Source organism: Dipodomys spectabilis, unplaced genomic scaffold, assembly GCF_019054845.1.
Source record: "Dipodomys spectabilis isolate Male_0828 unplaced genomic scaffold, ASM1905484v1 ptg000083l, whole genome shotgun sequence".
NCBI lineage: Eukaryota > Metazoa > Chordata > Mammalia > Rodentia > Heteromyidae > Dipodomys > Dipodomys spectabilis.
Genome location: NW_024870760.1, coordinates 2,842,124 through 2,867,096, shown reverse-complemented (window position 1 = coordinate 2,867,096; position 24,973 = coordinate 2,842,124). Strand labels below are relative to the sequence as shown.

Below are 24,973 nucleotides of genomic sequence, written 5' to 3'. Positions count from 1 at the left end.
ATTAAGTACCTTGAGATGTGTATAATCTGTTTCTATATTGGGAAGTCTATGTTGACCTGAAAATGACTGTGACATTTGCCATTTTAAAGGGAGCTGCTTTTGAGAGATGTGGAGCCCCTGTCCTAATTACCAAGGTGCTTCCAAGCCCTGCTGACTGACCTTCACCCAGGACTTTCCTGCAGGTCTCATGCTATTGCTTAGTTCAGAAGGTCTCTGGGAATCCGGAGAGAGCCATGTTCTCACACTAATAGTCAGGAGGAGGTAAAGAAGAATTAATAGGATATTAAGATTAAAAACATTATCCCAAAATAGGATCGCCTTTTTGTGATTAGGTCACATGTTCTAGGGGTCAGAAGAGACTAAAGCATCTGCTAAGAACACTGCCTTCCACAGCAGCTGTGAAATGAGCCAGCCGGCCATGGGATGAAGTGAGTAGCTGCCATGGAGCCAGAAACCCATCCCCCCACACACTGGCCTGTGCTTGTTTACTTCCTTGGATTTGAAAAATATAGACTGGATTTACTAGTAATGATTAAGGCACAAGGCAAAGGGTAAACAGGCATGCTGAGATCGGAACCACAAAGGAGGACCGTGTATACCTCTTGGTGAACGGCAAATCCAATGCTAACTGCTACGGTGGGGAATCTGCAAAGGAAAACAGGATGAGTCACGTGAAATGGGATCACAAGCTCTCCAACACCAGCCTTCCTTCAAGTATCAGGATCTTTCTGCACTATGGCTGGGGTTTTGCTGTTGTTGTTTATTTTATAAACAACTTTCCACAACTTCACTGAGCTGCTTGCAAGATAAACATACCTAGCTGGCCATCATGTAAAATAGTTAACTTTGAAGCAATGTCTGGAAGTCGTGGAAGGCTCGAATAACTCCACATGACCAACTAATGCTCAATTAGTGCAATTTCAATAATTACATTTCTGGTTCTCAGTAATCTTAGGTGGCAGAGACCTCCTAAAAGGCCAGTCTCCCTCTTGGGTGGGGTATGGAGGCCCAGGAGACACTGTCACTGGCCCTGGACCATGGGCTCCACACAGGCCGGCCTGAGCCACAGGCCCCCTCTGAGCCATAGTAACATTCCTCTGTCGTTATCTCTTGCCTGAACTCTAGCAGCCAAGAACTTGTAAGCCACAGTAATAAAGGGATAGTTTTTATGTCACAGTTTGACTGTGGTTATGTGATTTTGTTGATGTTACTCAAAATGTCTCCTTTATGTGAAGGTCATCAGAATTTAAAAAGCAGCAAGGGTGAAGAAACATCTCATTCCTCAAACTTGTGGGCAGACACACAACTGAGAGTCTCATGAGAGAAATCCTGAGAGCTGGGTATGGGGAAACTTACAGACCAGGCTGTAACTCTGCTCCTACCTAAACAAGTAAGTCCCGTACACAGAGGAGGGCTCTGGCTGGCTGTGGTCGCAGTACCACAGGGCTCTCACAAGGCTCAAAGCATGAGAGCCATAGCTCAGACTGAGAGCTTACAGAGTTGGCCTTGGGGTTCTGAAACTGTCAAACCAACACTAGAGCCTGTTTTCAGTGATGCTCCTTTCCCAGCTTCTCCTCCAGCCCCAATTTCCCCCAAGGGCTACAGAGAGGGAAGCACTGGAGACCACAAGCCACTACAGCCATGAAAACTCTCAGAGGAATATGTGGCCTTTCTCATAAGATGGGGATTAGCCCATTGTATTCCTGTTATAAGCACTTTGGATGACAAATTGGACAGGTACTCCCCTCAGGGAAAACATAGGAGCAGAACCTCTGAAGAGGTCATGTTTTAGTTGAAGTGACTGCCTGGCAGCACCAAATGGCACTACTCCATAGCCTTGAAAGGGTCAGCTTGTCTGGGCATGACTGAGTTCTCATGGTAACCCTCGTCTGGAAAGTGTTTATGCTTAACAGAACTGGAATTACTTCATGGAAGTGTACTATGGAGGCAAACAAGTAATGACACCTAGCACAAAGAACCCCACAGCTTGGCTCTGTTTCTGCTTCTTATTTCCCATGAGTTCATGGGCCGCCACACACACACAACCAAGTCTCCCCAGATATGGTCAGGTTGGCACATGGCCTCAGTGGAAGCCATGTCATATGCTGTGCCCCTGGGTCCTTGTCTACCTACACATGGCCGCGAGTAATATATACAGTGCTCATCCTGCCACTGATAAGGAGCTCTCATGGTGGTAACCTCTCTGGGTCTGCAACTCAATTCCCTTCTCAGGAGCCCCTCTGACCTTCCTGAACTCTGGCCTTCTGCACCCACAACATTTACTACTGCCCCAAAGACAGCTCTTGACTGGACCTTAGCTCAGTAATCCTGAATCTCTGGCATCTGCCGCCCAAGTGCTGGAATACAGATGTGCACCACCATACCCCACCCAGACCATTTCTGAACAAGATTTCCTTACATACTCTTTAGAAAAGTCTCTCACAAATGATCCAACCTTAAAGAATATCAAAGTTTGATCATCTTAGTGAGAACATAAACCTACTATGGGTTTGCACACATAGCCCTCCCTTCAAAAACACTGCTTTTGGAAAGACAAAATCTTACGGAAGACACATGAAGCCCTGAAGCAGGATGGTGCTCCCAGCTCCTGCTCACCTATGCACAAAGTTGCAGGTGCCATCGATAGGATCGATGATCCAGGTCGGGCTGGAGGTGAGCACACACTTGGCCCCAGAGGCTGTGGACTCTTCTGCAATGAACCTGCAAAGGATGAGGATTCAGCTTGAGAAACCGCACCAGGAACGCAAGGCGATGTACCTCAAGTTGCTTATGATTGCATTAAGTAAAGAACAGGCACATTAAAAAGATCTTGTGATAACTTCTGCAGGTCGGACATGCAGACTCTTTCAAAGACCGCCAGTATCTTCATGTGTCTGCTAGCCCTTTGCCCCATGGGTTCCGGAAAGAGTAACCAAGCTGGGGATGTGAATTAGTGGTAAAGTGTGTAGCATGTACAAGGCTTGGGTTCAATCTCCAGCACCAACCCTCCCCCCAAGATCCTAGAGTCTCACCTAATGTCAGAGTTTTGGAAGAGCTCCAAGAGAACAGAGCAGTCCAGGTAGAAAGACACAAGAGCACAGAGACACTGACCACAAGTCCTGCAGAGGAAAAGCTAAACTACACACACTTCAGCCTGGAGCAAAGAGGCCAATGAAGCAGTTGGTGACGGTGCTGGCCTGCAGGGCAAGGCCCAGACTCTTCTTTGGCTTTTCTCTGGCAGTGCTGTGACATGCATCATGGAGAGGTTGTCATCTACACTGACACAGACAGAGGTGACAATATCTTGTCACCAGCAATGTAGGCCTAGTATCTCCTTTCCCCTTCCTCCCTGTTTTTTGGGACTTTAACTCTGTACCTGATGCTTTTTCTCACTGGCTGGCACTCTACCTCCTAAGCCACACCTCTATCTAACCCCATTCCTCTTCCCTGGTTTCCAGCTTCCCCTGGGGAGAAAGCAGGAGTGGGCTGGAGGGGTGGGACAGTTATCATGACACGCCTAACCTGAGAACTTGCAGAAGCCTTGTTGATACTCCTTCAGGAATGGGAGGCCTGTCAATCTGTCTCCAGTTTCTGTATTTTCTGTTCTTTCTGCAGAACAGCCCTTTGTAATAAGGCTCTCTATGGATAAGCCCCCTAAATTGTCCTCATTGGAACATGCCATCTCCCTTTCATCCCAACAAGACAAGAAAAATCTCAAGATCAACCCTGACAAAAGGGAACTGCTGGCTTTTTCCATATGGATCCATCAGCACCCTGCTGCTCACCCCTCCATTCTTGCCCCTACCACACACAGGTTGAGTGAAGCACACAGGGCCCTACCTCTGGCCAGGCCCCTGCCTCACAGCCCTATCAGTGGTCCCTGGAAGACTCTCCAGGCAGGTCCTTGGCTATAGACAAGGTGACCTCTGCAGCACACGAGGCAGTGCTAAGCGATATTCAGAACTGTCCCAGTGTGCCAAAGGTAGAGCCCTTGTGCCAGCCCTGCCTGTGGTAGGAGCTGAGCATACATTGGTTTGTAACTGAATGCAGAGCCCTGTTTTCCACTAGATCTTCAGGCCCTGTCCACATCTATACCAGAGGAAAAACAAGACTTGCCAAGAACATGTTTTTGCTAAGAAAGAAAAATGACTGACAGCTATTTCCTGCCCTGATGATAATCTGGTGAATTATCAATCATGGTCATCCCCAGGCTTCCCTCCACAGCCAGGCGCTCCTGGCTCCACTTTTCCCTAAGATCAAGCAAAGAGCTTGTGAACAAGAGGGACAAGCCTAAAAGTGAAACCTCTGTACCTGCTCTGTTCATTCACAACCATCACTGGCCATATATGTCCTCAGGCTGGCTCTCCTCCCCACATTTCAAGTGCTGGACACTTACACATGGGACTAGGATCTGTTATGCAGAGCAGCATAGGCAGAGCTCAGATCTGTTAGAGCAGAGAGGGCAGCAGGGCAATGCAGTGCTTTGCATCTGGAGTCAACAGCAACCTGTGTGGGGTCCTGTGCCACACTCCAACCACTGTGGTACCTTTCACAAGCTACAAAGTCCAGGTCCTACATGCACATACACGGGAATATACACATACATAGCCCTTCCATCACACAAAGAATCTCACAACCTATCTGAGGATTCGCTAAGGGAATGCTATATATACATCGATGCAGGCTGCTGTCCATCATTGCCCACGCCCCATAATCTCTAAAGAATCCCACAAATGAGCAGACAGAACACTGAGATGTGAGGACCAGGCTAGAGAGCTCAAGGGCTCAACCTGCTCCCTAAAGCTCAGCTTGTTGGACAGACAAGGCAGAAACGTCTTGTGGATTCTGACTGTATGACATACTTCCACTCCTGGGCACTGCCTCCCCATCAAGCGGTTCTTGCTTCTGCATCACATGACCCAAGCATGCAAACCAGAGTCCATGCTTAGGGACTGGTGCTCCCCAGACATGCCTAGATAAAACTGCCATGAACTTGATACAAGAGGCGGAGTGGGGAAGATGGGACACTACACAGAGACCCATTCCACTTAGATGGCACTATGTGGTGTGGCAGTCACTCTGCCTCTTAGGCAGAGATTTAAGGAACTAATACTGTTTCAATGTCTTCTGTAGCTCCATGGTTTTCTTTTCCTGGAGTGGCTTGTAGTGTTTTCAAAGAAAATACAACACACCCTAAAATCACTCACAAGAAGAAGGTGCCAAAGCTTAAATTGGGAACAAAGCTGATAAAGCAGTGAAATGATAAGGCTCAAGTCAAGAAGAGAGCAGAGATAACACAATGATGAATTCCCAGGAAACTCAGGAGCAATGTGGGTCCTTTTACTTTTTAAAGTGGGTTTCGAGTAGGAAGTAGAGAGGAGGCTGCTGGGCTGGAAGAGAAATGTCCAGTGGGCAGGAAGCAGTCTGGCAGCATAGACACCCCTCAGCTCACCATGGGCTTCTCAGGACATGCAGGAGCAGGAAGACTGTTTATCTATAAACCACATGTGTGGGACACGGGCCAGGGAGCTCTGAAAGGCTCTTGTTGCGGTGCTTCTGCTCTACATGACTCTCTGAGGGGGACATTCACCATATTCATTCTGGACCCCAGGCTTTCTCCAGCAGTCACTTATGTTCGTCCCAGGGGGCTCACCTTCTCTTTCCTGCCTTCTGCTCATTAGCCCACCTTCCCATATGAAGGTGGGAGGCATGCCCTTGGGTTCTCTGCTTGCTTTATACCTGCTGGTAATAGTTTGGGCAGGACTTCTTTGGCTAATCCACATTCAGGCTATCTGGCACCAAAAATACTTCTTCATGGAGGTAGGAAGGGAAATAGAGCTTTGACTAATTTATTTACACCTCATTTTCTTCATGTTGGAAGCTAGTACCTATGGAAGTAAAGAGAACACAGATCTCTGCAGAGGGAGTGGGGAAAAGTCTACTCTTGCAGACATTTCCCTGGACAGAAAAGCCACTGAAATGGCTACCTAAAACCTCTAACACAAACAGAAAAGCCACCGATGCACATGAGTTAATGTAGGGAGCTCCAGAACACTACATAAATCTAAGGAATGAAGGAGAGGAGGACAGCAACTAAGATAATGGTAGAAGACTGGCAACAGGTTCTGCATAATTTAACTACTTTCCTTTAAAAAATCAGTTCTAATGAACTTTCTATACAGTTAACAACCAAATACTTCTAAGATTTTTTCTTTTCCGACTGATTAGTGGTTACTTTGACAAGAGAGACAGAATTGTCTTCCTAGTCCATGAAGGGGAGCCAAGCTACCTATTGAAGCCTTTCTGAACTGCAGCGAATATCCCAACTTACCCAGGAACATGAGCACCCAGGAGGAAAAACATGGGTAAATGTCTGTGGTGGCAGGACCATGTTTGTTTGTTTTCCACATCAAGGACTTGTTTTATGTTCACTTGAGTCATGAATTCAACCTGTCAAGGGGTAAAGGTGGTAGCTAGACATACTGAGCAGTTCAAGTTCATTCCCTTTCCCTGCTTGAGCCAACTCTGACTATCCCGGCAACGCCACTCAGGAGAAGAGGATGACAAGAGTTTACTTACTGTCAGTGATGCTAATAGATTTTGTGTGTTTGTGTGCACATGAGCCAGTACTGGGCTTGCACTCAGGACCTGGACACTGTCCCTTAGCTTTTTTTTTTTTTTTTGGTCTGTTGTGGGGCTTGAACTCTAGGCCTGGGCATTGTCCCTGAGCTCTTCAGCTCAAGGCAAGCAATCTACCACTTGAGCCACAGCGCCACTTCTGGTTTTCTGGTGGTTAGCTGGAGATAAAGAGTCTCACAGGGAATTTCCTGCCCAGGCTGGCTTTGAACCACTATCCTTGGATCTCAGCCTCCTGAGTAACTAGGATTACAGGCATGAGCCACCAGCGCCCGGATCCCTTAGCTGTTTTGATCAAGGCTGGTACTCTACCACTTGAGCCATAGCTCTACTTCTGGCTTTTTGGTGGTTAATTAGAGATAAGAGTCTCATTAACTTTATACTGAGATCCTCAGATCTCACCTAGGATTACAGGTATGAGGCATGGGTACCCAGCGGTAATAGGTATTTTCAAAATAGTTACACTTAGATCTACTTCAAAATCATCAACTGGGGCTGGGAAGGTGGCTCAGTGGTAGTGTGCTTGCCTTGCATGCTTAAGGCCCTGGGTTTGATTCCTCAGCACCACATAAGCAAAAAGAGAAAAGCCGGAAGTGGTGCTGTGGCTCAAGTGGTAGAGCGCTAGCCTTGAGCTGAAGTGCTGAGGGACAGCGCCCAGGCCCAGAGTTCAGGCCCCATGACCGGACCCAAAAACAAAAAACAAAAACAAAAAACAAAATCATCAACTGGAAATAGGCTTGGGAGTCCAACAAAGCCAGGGCCTGGGCTGAGCTAAGTTAGTGTGGTCAACATCAACAGCAGCATGCTTCCAAGACCAGCTTGTAAAAACTCTAGCCTTCCTCTGTGGGTTTGCTTTCTACCATTACCAAGGTGTGCTAGTTAACAGGGAGATGCTGGGACCTCATGGATGGACCTGGCAAGGCAGTTCCTTCTCAGGCAAGGAATTCAAGACTGATTGCTGAGAAGTGCAGAAATCTGCCCGGCTGTGAGGGCTAGAAGCAGAAGAAAGTTTAAACCTCATCACTACTGAATCCACTGTATGCCTATTTTCAACATCATGGACTCAAGATTTTAGATTTCTCAGATGAGTAAAACAAAATAATAAAACCAACAAGAAGTCAGGGTGTTGTTTATTAAAAAGCAAACATAGTTGCAATCCATCTCAATGTTGTTTCATTAAAGAATAAAAATGAAAGACAAAATACCAGAATAAAAATCCTATCTAAGAAAGAATGACAGGCAATCTTATGTTAACATCTTATCTAATGTTGAAAGCAGAAAAACTAAATAATATTCATGTATTAATTCATATAATTATAATATGTATATCTTTTATTACATATTTATCAATTTGTCTATAAATTATAACTAGATGCCCATTTTACTTTAAAATCTTAGGCATGGATTAAAAACTAAACTTCACACCAGGCGCCAGAGGCTCATGCTTGTCATCCCAGCTACTCAGGAGGCTGAGCTCTGAGGATCATGGTTCAAAGCCAGCCTGGGCAGGAAAGTCCGTGAGACTCTTATCTCCAATAAACCACTAGAAAACCAGAAGTGGCGCTGTGGCTCAAGTGGTAGAGCACTCTCCTTGAGCTGAAGAGCACAGGGACAGCGTCCAAGCCCAGAGTTCAAGCCCCACAACCGACAAAAAAAACAAAAAAAAACAAAAACTAAACCTCACATAGATGAATTGAAAGCAGTTTCATTTGACTTTTATTTTATTTATTTATTTTTTGCTAGTTCTGGGGCTTTGACTTTGGGTCCCTGAGCTCTTTTTGCTCAAGGCTAGCACTCTACCACTTGAGTCACGGCGCCACTTCTGGCTGTTTGTGTTTATGTAGGACTGAGGAATCAAACCCAGGGCTTCATGCATACAAGGCAAGCACTCTACCACTGAGCCACCTTCCCAGCCCATCATTTGACTTTTTGAAACAAACAATATCAACATCCAACCTTCATCCTTGCCCCTGTGCTGGCTCGCAGCCCAGGAAGGAGATGGCAGGAAGCCTGGGAATGCCTATGGAACAGCCAAAGTCTAAGGTGAAGAATGGCACCAAAGTGGGGACTGGGGTTAGGAACCGCGATTCTTAGTCACTGATCTCTACACAAGTATATTTGTCTGACTCCTCCCAATGGAAGCCTGACACAAGCCTGCTGGAGAAGCTTCTAATAAGCCTAACATATGTTTTCCTTAAGATGCTCTCCTTGAGGGCATCAGTTTTCCCAGTATGCCTGAGGTCCAGTGAAAGCAGCTGCACTTGTAGTGGTGGATATTCACATTTACCTACAACAGAGTCTCTTCCACATACACACATGTGTAATAGGGCTTGCATTCCACAGAGCAGCTTATTTGAAGAATGTGACACCAGAACCCCCGACAACATCACTATGCCTATCTTGCGGTGACCATGAATCTTTTCTTGGGCTTCCAAAAGATAAGCCAGCCACAACTGTTACCATAGCAACCTCCAGGCCAACTTTGTAGAATACCTAGAAAGAGCTGGTTGGTTACTGTAGTATCTATCTTTCCTCTCCAAAAAACCCCCAAAAACCAAAAGCAAGCTGGATGATAAATTCTTTTAACATTGCCATTTCATTAAGATTGGACTCAATCTTAAAAAAAAAAAGATGGGGCTAGGATATAGCTCAGCAGTGCAGTGTTTGTCTAACATACTCAAGGCTCTAGGTTCTAGCCCCAGCACTACAAGAAAAAAAAACACTAAAATTTACATGAATATTCTTGAAATTATAAATATTTCAACAGATGCTACAAGTCTTGACTTTTAAATAAAGGAATAGGAAATAAGGAGTTGAGACACAGAATTGTCAACAACACAAGGATGACTCATGATAGAGAGAACAGAATCTTAATGCATCACTCACACTGGCCTGGAACTCACTATCCTCCTGCAGCTATCTCCTAAATTCTGGGATTAGAGGGCAAAGAGATCATCTAAAGGAGAACTAAGTAGTTCAAAAGGAACAATAAAAGAGAAGGTCAATGATTTAACTATGATGTGTTCTTTGGTTCCCGTATTCATCCATGGCAGGGATGTGTGTGTGTATATGGAACCTACCAGGTGGTGAACACACCAAGGACAGAGTCTTCCATTTCTGTCACCCAAGTCCATATAAATGTGGAACCTGACAGTTACAATACTCTATGCCCAGAAACCCAGTGGCTGGTATTCCAGTTTTAGGATCTTCCATGTGAGGGAGAAAAGAGACCTTTCTGCATCCAAGGAACAAGTTTTTACAATATCTGCTCTCCACAACTCTGAGGTAAGGGCACAGAGCCACCAACATAAATAGGGGTCTTACTCTGGGGCCCATGGATCCCCAGGCCCATATGCAAAATGCTGTGTAACTATTTTACTTTTTCCAAGGAAGAGAAAAATGGTTTACATCAAATCTTTCACGGACTCCCTAAAAGATGAAGAACACTGGCTCCAAAGAAGAAGAGCACAGCATCCCCATCAAGGACTTCTGTGGGACGTCTGCCATGTGCTCTGTCTTGGGCTAGGGGCCGCATGTCAATAAACACTGGTTGATGAATTGGATCCCATGTGGCTGCCAGTCCACCCTATGTCCTGTTTTTCAAGTAAGTCCCTGGGTGGCTGAACAAGCCCATCTGTCAGGATGTCACTGCACGTTCTTCAGATGGGTCATGCTTTTGCAAGATTCCTCTGGAAAGAGAAGTGGCTCAGTGCTTTCCCTACCATGGAGGATCAGGGGTTGGACCAAGCATCTAGGGATGCCTGGTCCATCCACATTCGAACCTCAGTGACAAATGGTAGAGTGTTCCTGGTTGGTACCTAGCCTCCATGAGTGAGGTGACTGTAATTGGAGTGTGTTTCCTAAAGAAAACACTCACCTGTGTGAGGGAAACCGCTTTCGCAACTCAGAAATAATTAAATCTTCCACGAGGTGATCTGTTTCTGTCACAAGATCTGCAGCAGATGTTTTTGTTGAGACATGTTTTTCTTCAGTGAGGGCTTTTCTAATGATCTAGAATAAAAGTATGGAGGCAGGTTAAAATTGCAGATCCCCGCAGAGTACCAGTGGCTCATGCCTATAATACTAGCTTTGATATCTGCGGATCTCAGGTCAAAGCCAGCCCGGGCAGGAAACTCCGTGAGACTCTTATCTCCAATAAACCACCAAGTGGCACTGTGGTTCAAGTGGTAGAGCATTTGCCTTGAGCTGAAGAGCTCAGGGACAGCACCCAGACCCAGAGTTCAAGCCCAATGACCGACAAAAAGAAAAAATTGCAGGTCCCCTTTCCCCCCAAACTCCTCTCTCTTCAAGGGCTGACTGAATAGACAAGATCTACGGACCATACTAGTCTGCCAACAGGGCTTACTTACTATCACACCAAGTTTTCCGAGGTTCTGGGAAGCTCTAATCACCCAACCATGACTTTTTATAAGAGTTTCACTGTTTTAAGTTATTTTGTCCTACCTGTGAAACAAGTTTTCTTTGGAGGAAAAGAAAAACACACTTTTTGTTGTTGTTTGGCAGTACTGGGGTTTGCACTTAAGGCCTCTGCTTATTAGGCAGGCATTTTACCACGTGAGCCACACCTCCAGTCCTTTTTTGCTCTAGTTTATTTTTCAGGTAGGATCATCTGTCATTTCCCCCACCACCCCAGGTTGCATTCAGACTGCAGTTCTAGCTACACCTTCCAAGATTATAAATTTGCACTATCACATCCAATTTGTTCTTTTGGGGTTTTTTTGCTGCTGTTGTTTCTTGTTTTTTTACTTTTGGTGGTACTGGGGTTTGAATCCAAGACCTTGTTCTACCACTTGTTCTACTCCTCTCTCTAGCTTGTTCCATGAGCTAGTATTTTCCTAGCTTTTATGCTTTTTTTCCTCTTCTTCTTTCTGCCTCCCAAGTAGCTGTTGTTCTAGGCAAGAGCAAAAACACAATTTTGAAAGTAGCATGGAACTTTATTGATAGGAACTGCCCAAAATGAAATGGCAGAACAGTTTTGACCCCTATAACGATATGAAGTCAAATTTATGATACTTGGGCATAACGTAAAGACTTTTCTACCTAATTTACAAATCACACAAAATGAGATATGGCAGTGAATCAAGAGTACAACCATTCCTGCTCAGAAACCTGTGAAAATTTAATTGTATTGCAGGAATTGAGGCTGGCTGGGAAACAACAGCATCAGACACCTCAGAGGCTCATGCAGGAGGTCAGAGGCTTCCCTAGGCTCACAGGACTGGGCGAAGGAATAGGCTTTGCAGCACATCTAGGCGTGAGGACTGAGCAGACACCAGAGCTCTAGCACCTTCTGCCAACCTTCTGTGATTCCAAGAACCCCTGGGAGACTCAAATACAGAGTCATAGAGAGAAATTAATCTGGATGCTATAGGATGGACCAGTCCTGGCATATGAAATAAAATATCCCTTCCAATTCCAGCCAGGAACTTTTCCCTTCCTTTCATATGTTCTCACTTGAGGTCTTCCTTATCATGATGATAAAGTGAGAACATCTAAAACTGACCGGAGATCTTTCCTCCAAAACCAGTCACCACTCAAAAGTCCTGTATTTCTTTCAAAAGTCCTATCAATTGCCTGACTTCCCAGGCTTGACATCCCTTTGCTCACTATGACCTTTCTTCTCCAAGCTGCTTTATGGTAAGTAAGCATCATCTAATGTTGAAATAGAAGACCTCGGAACGGATACAGAAATGAACTGCTAGTAGTTTCTCCTCCCTGCCTTCCCACCCTGCCTCACTGCCCAGCTGGCTAGTCCCACCCAAAGCTTACAGGTGGTATCATTTCTAAAATCTGGGCTGCAAAAATGACAGATATCTATTCTAGAAGACTGTGTGATGGATAACACAAAAAGTAAAGTGCAAAGTGGCTCCTACAGTCCATTAATCGCAGCTAGCCACTGTCAGTCCCAATGGACCTCCACCTACCTGTTGTCCTAGGCCTTCACTGTCTTGTATTTGCAATATCCTGCCAACACCACCAAACTAATTTTCTTACATCATTTGCACACACCAATCCTTCATCAAATGCATCTCCACAGGCTCTCTGTCTAGAGATTCTACACTCCAACATTTGGCCTACCTCCTCTAGGTATCCTAAATCCTGAGCTAGACTGGGCAGGTTATATAGCACTGCACTTGCATGTTTTATAGTGAGGACAGCTCGGGGCAAGAAAGTCTAAGGGCTGTGTGTGTGTGTGTGTGTGTGTGTAAGTTTGAGAGACAAAGGCATGTTAGGCAGAGGATATAACAACAGACCTTCAGGATCTTGTTGAAAAGGAAGATGTCATTGTGCAGATCTGGGCTGGGGTCTGAGACCCACAGCTCTGACAATCTCCATGGAGGCAGAGATTAAGGACAGTCCCACATCCCAGAGAGAAGAGGATCACCAGGAGTCTGCACTGTTCCAACATGACCTATGGGGTGGATGTCTGTATCTGCTTCTTGAACCAGTGCCTCCAGGGACTCCATAGCAGGACGATACCTGAGAGGACAGAGGCTTCATGTAGCTCACGCTTGCTGGGTCTCCTTTTGGGAAACAGCTGTGAAAATAATTACATACCCAACCATCTATGCTGGCACCTTCATCCAGAAGCTGGTGGCAGATTTGTGATATAGATCAGAACACTTTACAAAGAAAACTACCCAAGGCTCTGCCCACTGCCCTCAGAACTCACTCTAAGTCCTATACCACCCAGCCCTTAGCAATTTTTCACCTTACTATTCACAGAGCCCCCTGCCCACAAGTTCTTCTGGCCATCCTGGGTTTCCTCCCTAATTCTAGTCATATTTATCTCTGTGTAGGACCTGTGTGTCATGGTCTTTGTGTCTACACTTTCTCCCCATCTGACATCTTAAGTATCTTGTAAATTGGCTGTGTTCCTGTCCATGACTGAGACTGTGACAAAATACCTGCTGTCTGGGGCTTGAACTCAGGGCTTAGGCACTGTCCTTGAGCTTTTGTTCAAGACTACTGTTCTACCACTTGAGCCACAGCTCCACTTCTAGATTTTTTTTTACCAGTTAATTGGAGATAAGAGTCTCATGAGTTTTCCTGCCAGGGCTGGCTTTAAACCATGATCCTCAGATCTCAGCCTCCTGAGTAGTTAGGATTACAGGATTGAGCCACTGGCTCCTAGCTGATGCTAGGTTGTTTTAAGAACTACAGGAGATATTGATGCCAAGGTCCAAGTGCACAAGCTGAGGTACACCCCATATAGAACTTCATACCACACAAGTTTTCCTGAGAACAAAAATGTAGTTACAGAACAAAACGTAATGATTCACAGCAAAACTCCAAACCTAACACACACACACACACACACACACACACACACACACACACACACACACACACACCATACCTTGTTTCTAACCAGAAGCTAAAATACTAGGTAAAAAAAAAAAAGCTTAACTCATAAACTTTCCCAGCCAGAGTGGAAAGGTAATGGCAGTACTTTCAATCAGGTGTTTCTATCTTAAACTCAACATCCTGCCCTTCAGGAATATCCCAGGGTGGGAAGGTGGCAGAGACAAGTTGCCTGCTGAAGCTTTTTCCATGGTTGTTTGCAATTAGCAATAAGTCTGTGTGTGCTGTTTTTTAATAAATGCTTTTCAGCTACTCACTAACTAAGCAGGAATTTCACAGACCTCCTGGCCTGGGTGATTCCCTCCAAAGTTAATGTTTAATCTATGTACTACCAACCTTAAGTCACTGAAGCCAGAATTCCAAACCCAAAAGAAAGGAATACCCTCTGCTTCAGCATCAGACATCCTAAGCCAACAGAGCTAGGTATGGTAACTCCACCTCCAAATGCTTCTTCTACAGTTTCCAGAGAGGGCAAATCCAATCAACCAGTTTTACAGGCCCTTGCTGTCATCCCAGAGCCTGCTGTATTTCACACAATCCAATGGTAAAGCCTGTCCCCTCAGCCTTCCAAATATATCCTTCTTACCCGCGTCTTCACACAGCCAGTCAGGTCCACTCATTCCTCACTTGGCTTCCAATCAGACAGCCTAGTCTGGTCCCTAGACAGCAGCTACTCTGGTCTCTGAATACAGGACCCTACTTAGGACTTTCCTCTGAGTAAAAGTCAGAGTGCTCAATAAATGTTGAATGAGTACATTTCTCCTCAGTGTAGTCCCACCATTTAAAAAACAAATAGATAATAATAAAACATACACAAAGGCATTAAGAAACACAATAAAACACCTCAAATCCAGCAGAAAGGGCAGGCCATGCGCAGGGTTATAGAAGACAGAGCAAGGAAACTGCTGCCAGAGTGTGAACTGGTTACATGTGCTTAGAGAATCCATGACAGAATTGAATCCCACTCCTAATGCTAATCTTTCTCAATGAAAAGCATTTGTACATAACCAATAGGCACTGCAAGAGTATTCACAAACACATTACGCATGTTAACTCCAAACTGGACCTGATTCAGTTTCCTCAAGAACTTAATGAAAGCCAGGCCTGGTGGTCCATGTCTGTAATCCCAGCACTTGGGAGGCTGAGGCACATACAGTGATCACGAGTTCAAAGCCAGCCTGGGTATACAACACCTGTTTCAGAAGAGAAGAGAAAAGAGGGGAGAATGAGGAAGAGGGGGGAAAAGAATAGAGTGAAACCAAACAAAAGGCAGATGTACAACATGGTTCAAGAAACAGCAGCAGGCTGGGCACTGGTGGCTCACACCTGTAATCCTGGCTACTCAGAGGCTGAGATCTGAGGATCCAGGTTCAAAACCAGCCTGGGCAGGAAACTACTCGATGAGACTCTTATCTCCAATAAACCACTAGAAAACCGGAAGTGGCGCTGCGGCTCAAGCAGTAGAGCATTCTCCTTGAGCTGAAGAGCTGAGAGACAGCACCCAAGCCCAGAGTTCAAGCCCCACGATCGACAAAAAAAAAAAAGAAAGAAAGAAACAGCAGCAGGTTCTTATTAAACAGAAATCAGGTATAAAACAGAAAAATAAAAACTGGGAGGAGGCAACAATGCTTGATAAAAAATGTACTCATTATCTTGCTCATGTAATTGTAACCCCTCTGTACCGTATTTTCACAATAATATATATAGTAATAAATAAATAAATAAAAACAGGGCTCTGGGGACTGCTGCTCTTCATAAAAGCCTTTTTAATATGACTTGACTGGCTCAATTGCTCTGTAAAGACCATCACGTATCAAAACCAGCCTGGCACCAGTGGCTCACTTCTATATAATCCTAACTACTCAGGAAGCTGTGATCTCAGTATGATGCTTCAGAGCCAGCTGGGGAAAGAAAGTCCCTGAGACTCTTATCTCCAATTAACCACTTAAAAGCTGGAAGCAGAGTTGTGGCTCAAGTAGTAGAGAACCAGCCTTGAGCACAAAAGCTAAGGGACAGCCCCCAGGCCAAGTTTAAGCCCCAGTACTAGCACAAAAGAAAAAAACCCAACAACATAAAACACACACAAAACAAACAAAAAAAAAACCCACAATGTTGACAAGGAAGGATAGTCAAATAGGACTGGACCCTCTTAAGTGCATTTTCTGCTCTTGAGAGCCAGAGGTGGAAAGAAATGTTTCTACAATCTAAGATCCTATGTTCTCCAGCCAAAGGATAAATAAAGCTGAGCATTCTGGCTACTTATCAAGACAAGGGTAGGAATGATTTACCTGTGAGGGGACCCTTCTAGCTAGCTAACAAAGGGACTCTGGAGCTGGGTAAGAAAATGAAATGTGAAGCCAGGCGCCGGTGGCTCATGCCTATAATCCTAGCTACTCAGGAGGCTGAGATCTGAGGATCTCGGTTCAAAGCCAGCCCAGGCAGGAAACTCGGTGAGACTTCATCTCCAATAAACCACTAGAAAACCGAAGTGGCGCTGTGGCTCAAGCGGTAGAGCGCTAGCCTTGAGCTGAAGAGCACAGGGACAATGCTCAGGCCCAGAGTTCAAGTCCCCAGACCGACCAAAAAAGAACTGGGTGGGACAAGAGGTCCCAATTCTCAAGGCTTGGCCTGGGGAAAGGCAATCTGCCAGGGAGAACAGGGCTGGAGTACTGAGGGTGGAGGATGGGCTATGGCATCCTGCATTGTCCTGAGCTTTGTCATGAGATGAATTTATTGCAAATGGAAGAGAGAGCATTAAGTGCCCCCCCACACACACACATACATGGTTGCACACATCTTTCTGACCTTGTATTTGTCCACTACAACTACTCTTCATCAGAAAGCAGAGTGGGCAAAAAGGAAGCAGAGCAAATGTATTTGTGGAGGACAGTAACACCTATCCTCCTGCCCACAATACCGAATGACCTGGCATGTCTCATCAATATTTAGGACCCTAGTGGGAAGGAGCCAGGGCAACACATAGGCCTACTGTACTAAAGCTTGTTCTATTCACTCAAATATTCATTCATTCACTTTTTGTTTGTTTGTTGGGGAGGTGGTACTGGGGCTTAGAACTCAGGGCAACACTCTTACTAGAAAAGTACTCTATCACTTAAGCCAGTCCTTTTAGCTTTAGTTCTTTTTCCAATAGGGTATTGTGCCTTTTTTTTTCTGTCGGTCTTGGGGCTTGAACTCAGGGATTGGGAGCTGTCACTCAGCTCTTCAGCTCAAGGGAGCTCTCTACCATTCAAGCCACAGCACTACTTCCAGTTTTCTAGTAGTTTATTGAAGCGCAATCCTCAGATCTCAGTCTCCTGAGTAGCTAAGATTATAGGCGTGAGCCACCGGCGCCTGGCTTTTTTTCTTTTATTTGGCTAGGTCTAGTCTAATCAGAGATGTTCTTGCTTATACCTCCAGCATAGCTGAGATTACAGGTATGTATCACTGTGTTGAGATACTGTTCTCCTTAATTCTCCTGACCTTCTAGCTGGGAATACAGGTGCAAGCCATCTATCTACTGGATATTGAACCAGGGTTTCTACCATTTGAACTATATTGCCAGCCAGTAATTCTGTACTTTCTTTTTTTTTTTTTTTTTTTTGGTCGGCTGTGGGGCTTGAACTCTGGGCCTGGGCGCTGTCCCTCAGCTCTTCAGCTCAAGGCAAGCGCTCTACCACTTGAGCTACAGCGCCACTTCCGGTTTTCTGGTGGTTTATTGGAGATAGGAGTCTCACGGTCTCTCCTGCCCGGGCTGGCTTTGAACTGCGATCCTCAGATCTCAGCCTCCTGAGTAGCTAGGATTACAGGCATGAGCCACCAGCGCCCGGCTTAATTCTGTACTTTCTTAAACAGGGCTCTCTAAGTAGTGTAAACTCCATGTCCAAAGAAGCCTGTTGTTAGCTCTCTCCTGGAAAGCTAACAAGCACAGAGGGACTTCCTTCCCACCACATTTGTTCTTCACAAACCACAAGTCCATGACACTGCTTTTTGCGCTTGCAGTGGTGTATGGGGTGGGGCTGTGGCCCACCAGCCAGGCAGGAGGCTCTTGCTGAGTGGCTGAGACTGAAGGGAAAGATGCCTATAGAAGGTGAAGGGAAGGGAAGTAGAGGAAGGAAAGGCCACGCAGGCCAGGACCTAAGGCAACACCTTAGGGCAGAGAAACACATAAAGAGTGGGGCAAAGGTGACAGCAGGTGATGTAGAGTACCTGGACAGAACCACTGTCTAAGAACACAGGAGCACTTACCATTCAGAAGGCTCTCCATCTGGCCCCACATACATCTTTTAGGCACAGAACCCAGACTCATCGACCTCAGTAGTCCACAATAAGATAACAAAGTGTTGGGCTGGGAAGGTGGCTCAGTGGTAGAGTGCTTGCCTTGCATGCATGAGGCCCTGGGTTCGATTCCTGAGTACCACATAAGCAAAAAGAAAAAAGCCGGAAGTGGTGCTGTGGCTCAATGGTAGAGCACTAGCCTTGAGCTGAAGAGCTGAGGGACAGTGCCCAGGACCTGAGTTCAGGCTCCACGACCAAAAAAAAAACAAAAAAAACAAAGTGTTGAACCCTGGGCACAGGTGTGTGTGAGAGTGTGTGTGTTATTTTTAACCATGGTAACTGGTGCCAAATATGCCTTTCACTAAGGAGCACTCACAAAAAGACCCCTGCTCCATCTTTCTCCTCCCTTGGTGGGCTAAGGCGGTTTACTCCAGTCAGCACCCAATTACTGCAGAACATCATTCAGATGTTCTGTTCCCACTACACAGGTTCTGATAACCTTGTGTGCCTTCTGTCTATTCCAGCAACAGAGTGCTGGGACATTCCCTTACCCAATGCCAGGCAGGCAGGAAGCAGCATAATGACCAAGAGAGAGCCTAGAGGCCCAGGCTTCCTGACCAGACTTCTAATGGTAGAATCTCTATTTCATGTTATTTTATTTTTAAAAAAGCTTTTTTGTTGTTGTTGGCAAGTTGCAAAAATATAAATGATCTCTTAGGTGAAAAGCATAACAATCTTAAGAATTATGCCTGTGATACTGCAAGATCTATGTGAGCAATTGAATTAAAAAATATTTAAGCCTTCTGTTGCTTTAAAGATCCTAAGTTGAAAACCACAGAAGCCCATAAGTTCACACACCAAGCTTTACAAAGCTTTGTCTGAATTCTAAACTGGCTTCTCTTCAAAGCCTCAGGGAAGAAAAGTTTTACAGTGGAATCTTAAAGTTCATAAATATCCTGATGATGTCCTCTCTGGAAGGAAAGGGAGGAAGCAAGGAAAGGAGGACAGCCTGGTCTCAGAGGATCAGAGGGCCTGACTTCCAGGAACGAGGTTTGCCTTGAGCTAAAAGCTCATCAACAGTGCAGGGATTAGGGTCCTTTCTCTACAAGATGGGTAAAGTCTCACTTTTTTCTTTTTTGGCAGTACTATGGATGGGATCCAGGGCCTAGTGCCTGGTAAACACAAGCTATATCCCACTGAGCTACATCCTCAGACTTGTTCCAACACTTTTTAATGTATGCATTTTTAGAGTACTTTCAGACAGATTGTGAGGGGAAAAATAAAACTGTTGGGATATAGACCAATCTGCTCACACCCAAGTCACCAAAAAGTCTGTCCCCTAGCCACCAAAGCATACAACAGAGCAAGCCTTGGCCTCCTCAGGCCAAGTCAGCCCTGAATTATTCCTAAGAGAGCCACAAATCTATCCTGAACCATCTTATTGAGCACACTGCTCATTACCTTATCAGTTTTGGTGCATTCTCTGTGAGTCAGGCACTGCTGAACGAACAGAGGAAAAGGCAGAGAAAGGAGCGGAGCTGCACTCCATTTTTAACCCCCAGTCGTCGCTGGTTTTCTTTAGCTCCTGTTGCTGTTTCCATCCTTCTGCTGCCTAACAAGTTCCTCCCGAACCCTGAGTCTGTGCCAATCGTGGCGTGGAACCACTTTCAGGCTCTAAGTTCAGGCAAGTTTGGATCCTGAGGCAAGACCATCGATCCACCACCACCCTGCCAGATCTCCACGCGCCTAGGGCTCAAGAGTCCCCTGTGGCCCAGCTGCTCGGTCGATGCAAAAGTCCTTAAACACACAATCAAGCTGCGGAATTCCCGCCTAGGAGGGCGTTTTAGGTTCTAACTGACTCTCCGAAACGCCAAGGTCAAGGAAACAGCGGTCAGCCATCTGCCGGAGGAGCGGGGGCCGCGCGCGCGGCGTCCTTTCCCCCGGAGGCTGCGCCTGCCCTCCGCGGCACTAGCCCGGTGTTCACCTTCTTCCACTGCCGGGGAAGAGAGAGGCTAAAGAAATAAATGCGCCCTGGAAGCAACACGAGCCCTCTCCAAAGCTCCGCAGGCGCCGGGCGCCCACGTGCAGCCCGACAGCGCCCACCGAGGTCCCCGCTCGGGACGCGCGCCCGCGCCCCGGGGACCCCGCTCCCTGCGGTGCGGACTTCAGAGTGGGTAGGACACGGCCCGTGCCCCCCGCGGGGCTTCCCTCACCCGCCCTCCCGGGCCTGCCCGCCCGCGGCCACGGCGCTCACCTGTCCGGCTCGCAGCGCCAGCTGCACCGCCGCCTCGAAGCACTCTTCCCAGGGGCCCCCCGCGGGCACCGCCTGGTCCTCCACGCCGGGCTTCATCGCAACTTCGCAGGGCCCCGCCACTTCCAGACCTCGGCAGCGGGGCTTGTGCAGGACCGGGGTCGCCAAGACTCGAGGCTCAACACGCCCTTCTCCAGTTCCCGCCAAGCCGCGCCCCCACCGCCGCACGTCCCACCGACGAAGGCAGGAAGGGCGGTAGGAGAGAACCACCGCGCGGGCAGCCGCGAGCTCCAAGCCCCGCCCCGCACTCAGTCCCGCCTCCTACCACGCACCAAGCCTGGACTCCGCCCCACTCCCGGCCCCGCCCCCTACCGCGCGCCAACCGGTTCGCTCCTGGCCTCGCCCTTCGCCGGCCTCAGCCACGCCCCCTACCGTGCACCCAGCCCTCTCCCGCTCCTGGCCCCACCCAACCCCGAGCTGAGCCCGATTCCTAAAGGCCAGAGCTTCAACTTCTCCCTCTCCGCCCCGCCCACCGCTGAGCCTGTCCCCGCCCTGTCCCCGCCCTATCAGGTTTAGTTCCCGCCCCAACTCTCTGCTCCACCGGGACCTGGCTCCGCCCCAACAAGTAGCAGCCGACCCACTCCGAGGGCGCGGGGCTTGCATGGAACTGGCAAGGAGGGGCTGGAGTCCCGAGGCTGCCTGCTGCCGGGATGACGGTGCACGGGGCTGCAACCACCCCGGGGCATCACTGGGTATAGCGGGAGCTCCTCCAACCGCTGGTCCCCCACGTGCTAGTCTGTGGCTGCAGGTCTGGCCCCTGGTTGTGAGAGTCGCTTTTTCTTTGTCGGTGATGGGGCCTGAACTCTGGGCCTGGGCTCTGCCCCTCAGCTCTTCAGCTCAAGGCTAGTGCTCTAGCACTTGAACCACAACTCCACTTCTGGCTTTTTCTTCTTATATGGTGCTGAGGAATCGAACCCAGAGCCTCATGCATGCAAGGCAAGCGCTCTACCACTGAGCCAACTTCTCAGAGAGTCGATTTTGATCAGCGGAAAGCTGCTGGATTGACCCTGCCCCTTGGGGCGCTGGGCGCTCAGACCTGCGGAGCGCCCAGAACCAAGGTATCCTGGGGGTGGGGGTGGGGAGTGGAGAGCAGCATGCAGCAGTGTGGGAATGCAAACAAGTTTTCACTCCAACTAAAACCCAAGCCTAATGATGACGGTAGTCACTGAGTTTTATAAACTGTTTAAATTCAAAACTCAAACTTTGTGAACAGGTTTTGTGTAGAGAGAAATGACCTTCTCAACCTTGGGCTCCTCTAAATAGTAAACACCTGGCCTTGAGAAAAACATAAATACTAGGCATTTCCTGAACATGACCGCAGGGTGGCCAGGAGTTTAACTTCCTAAATTCCCCTGCCTACCCCTTTCATAAAAGCTGCTGATCCACACAAGATTAGTTTGGAGAGCTACTTCTCAATGTGGGAGGACAATGGGAGTTTGTGAAGGAACCTTGATGGACTTTTTTCTATCTAACCTAAGGACAGAAGTGATTCTTTTCCGTTTTTGTCTGAACTTTCTGCGTTCAAACACCTTGTGGAGCAACATTAACTGTCCAGATGTATGAGACAAAATGACAGCAGGAGAAAATAGAAAGGAGATCTGGTGACAGGTTTAGGAATCCTTTGACGCAAGAAAAGGAAATGAAATATTTCTTCCGCTGGCCAGTTAGGGCAGCTGATAGCACTCTCCTCCATCTTCTTTTGCTCAGGCTAGTGCTCTACTACTTGAACCACAGCTCCACTTCTGGCTTGTTGGTAGTTTATTGGAGATAAGGCTCTAGTGAACTTTTTTACCCAGGCTGGCTTTGAATCATGCTTCTCAGATCCCAGCCAGTAACTAAGATTACTGGCACGAACCACCTGAACCCAACTTCTTTTTAGCTTTATTTTTACATATACAATATATCCTTCCTATGTGTTCCATGTAGCTAGGACTACAGGTATGTACCACCACATCTAGTTTAGTTGTTGAGATGGGAGGGTCTCCCAAAATTTTTGCCATAATCTCTGCCTCAGTAGGGATTGCAGGGGTGAGCTACTGCACCTGGCCTGTTTGATCATTGCTTTTTTTTTTTTTTTTCTTTTTCAGTTCTGGGGTTTGAACTAACTCAAAGCCTTGTACACTCTGTCACTTGAGCCATGCTTTCAGCCCTTTCATCTGACCATTCTTAACTTCATGTATGGAAAATTAATTCATTTGCTGAAGTCTTAACCGAATGTGACTGATTTTGAGATAGAGGTAATTATGTTAAATTAGGACCTTTAGGAAATAGGGAATTTACATACAGAGCAAGGCCATCTGCAAACCAAATACAGTCTTCAGAAGAAGCTAACCTTCCCCACCCCTCAGCCTTGCATATCCTGACTCTAGAATTTCAAGAAAAAGGATTTCTGTTGTTTAAGGTATCCAGACTGTGGTACTCTGCTCTAGCTGCTCCAGATGGCTGATACTTGAAAACTAAGGAGGTATGCCTGGCGGCCTACAGTACAGGTTATAAGGAAGTCTCCACTGAAGAACTTCACGAGAGCCGGGTGCTGGTGGCTCACTCCTGTTATCCTAGCTACTCAGGAGGCTGAGCTCTGAGGACTAAGGTTCAAACCCAGCCCAGGCAGGAGAGACCTTGAGACTCTTATCTACAATAAACTACTAGAAAACCGGAAGTGGCACTGTGGCTCAAGCAGTAGAGCACTTGCCTTGAGCTGAAGAACTGAGGGATAGCACCAAGCCCAGAGTTCAAGCCCCACAACTGACAAAAAAAAAAAGAACTTCACATAAGAAAACAGGGAGGACAAAGTTCTGTGGTGCTCTGCATGCACGCACATACAGTCCATAAACTGAGTCACTTATGCAGTAATCACAGTCAGCAAAAGCCATAACTTTGTACTAAAGTTAAACAGATTGATTTAGGTGTCAGTCAATACTACGCCCAGACCTATGACAATGTACAATTGTAGTAGTCTTTATGAAGCTCTATCCCAGCAGAGTTGCGGGGGGGGGGGGGGGGGGGGGGGGGGGGGGGGGGGGGGGGAATGTAGGTTATTTCATTTTTCATTTATTTCCTGTAGAAAATTAGAGGTGTTCTTTAGGAAAAATCTCCCAAGGCTTTTTGTTTTGTTTGTGTTTTTGTACCTGTCCTGGGGTTTAAACTCAGGATATGTCCCTGAGCTTCCCTCCTCCCCCTCCCCACTCAAGGCTAGTACTTTTGAATCACAGCTCTACTTCCAGATTGTTTTTGGTAATTGGAGATGAACGTTTCCTGCCTGGGCTGGCTTCTACCTGCATCCTCAGATCTCAGCTTCCTGAGTAACTAGGATTACAAATGTGAGCCACCATTGCCTGGTTTGACTGTGGCTCTTTGAGGCTCTTCTGTGGACTCAAGGGTGGCAGTCTCTGCCAGTGTCTTCTCACATTTCTAACTAAACCTTCCAGTCTCATGGAAATATGTGGCTTCTGTTCCCCATAACCCTGATCCTCTAACCCTAGGTCCACCCTCTTAACCAAGCTATGCATATCTGCCAAATGCAAAGAGGCTAAGGCACAGCCCTGTTCCCAAGGGACTCCAAATCAGAAGCAGGATGTAAACGGGGGCAAGGGGGGTATATTTCTTAGGGTTATAACGTGTACCTAGTATTTGGGTGGTCCTGGGTTCCATTCCCAGCACTGAAACGAAACAAAAACAAAAAACAAAACTGAGTGTAAATGAATATTTGAAACTCAATGTACCTCATGTAATGATAGGACTTTTGTTTACAACAGAGATGTGGAAAGGTAGATCCAACTCTCAGGAAGACTGGAATGCTGGGGAAGACAGCCCAGAGGTAGTAAGGACAGAGCAGATTACAAATACAAAGGTGAACAACCCAGGTGCTGGCGGTTCATTCTTGTAATCCTAGTTACTCAGGAGGCTAAGATTTGAGGATCACAGATTGAAGCTAGCCCAGACAGGAAAGTCCCTGAGATTCTTGTCTCCAATTAGCTATGAAAAAGCAGGAAGTGGAGCTGTGGATTAAGTGATACAGCACTAGCCTTCAGCTAAAAAGCTCAGGGATAGTGTGCAGGCACTGAGTTCAAGCCCCAGGACTAACACCAAAGAAAGAATGGTGAGCAAGGAGATTCCAGGCCTTGGAATGCCTCCTAGGATGAGGCCTAGCCAGAGGACAGAAGCAGATCCACCCTAACAGAATTGTGTCCTCTAGCCTATGATTTCTCAAACAGGGTGATTTTGCCTAGCTCTGGTCCTATTTCTGATTGTCATACCTTAAGGGTTCTACTAGCAATTAGGCGCTGAGACCTTGTACATTGCACAATGGACATTGTACAATTCACAGAACAGCCCTGAACAAAAAAGACGAACAGCCCCACAGGT

General features: G+C 46.8%; 1 protein-coding gene across 1 annotated transcript in view; it reads right to left on the bottom strand.

The window, feature by feature from the left end:
* Impa2 (inositol monophosphatase 2) overlaps positions 1-20,839 on the bottom strand; it is a 33,429-nt gene extending 12,590 nt beyond the window's left edge. The window contains exons 1-4 of the mRNA XM_042683710.1: positions 20,552-20,839; positions 10,514-10,647; positions 2,617-2,721; positions 600-645 (exon numbers count right to left, since the gene is read on the bottom strand). Of these exons, the coding sequence (XP_042539644.1) occupies positions 600-645; positions 2,617-2,721; positions 10,514-10,647; positions 20,552-20,647 (381 nt within the window). The 5' untranslated portion in view covers positions 20,648-20,839. The remainder of the gene's footprint in view (positions 1-599; positions 646-2,616; positions 2,722-10,513; positions 10,648-20,551) is intronic.
* Between the last annotated feature and the right edge of the window lie 4,134 nt (positions 20,840-24,973).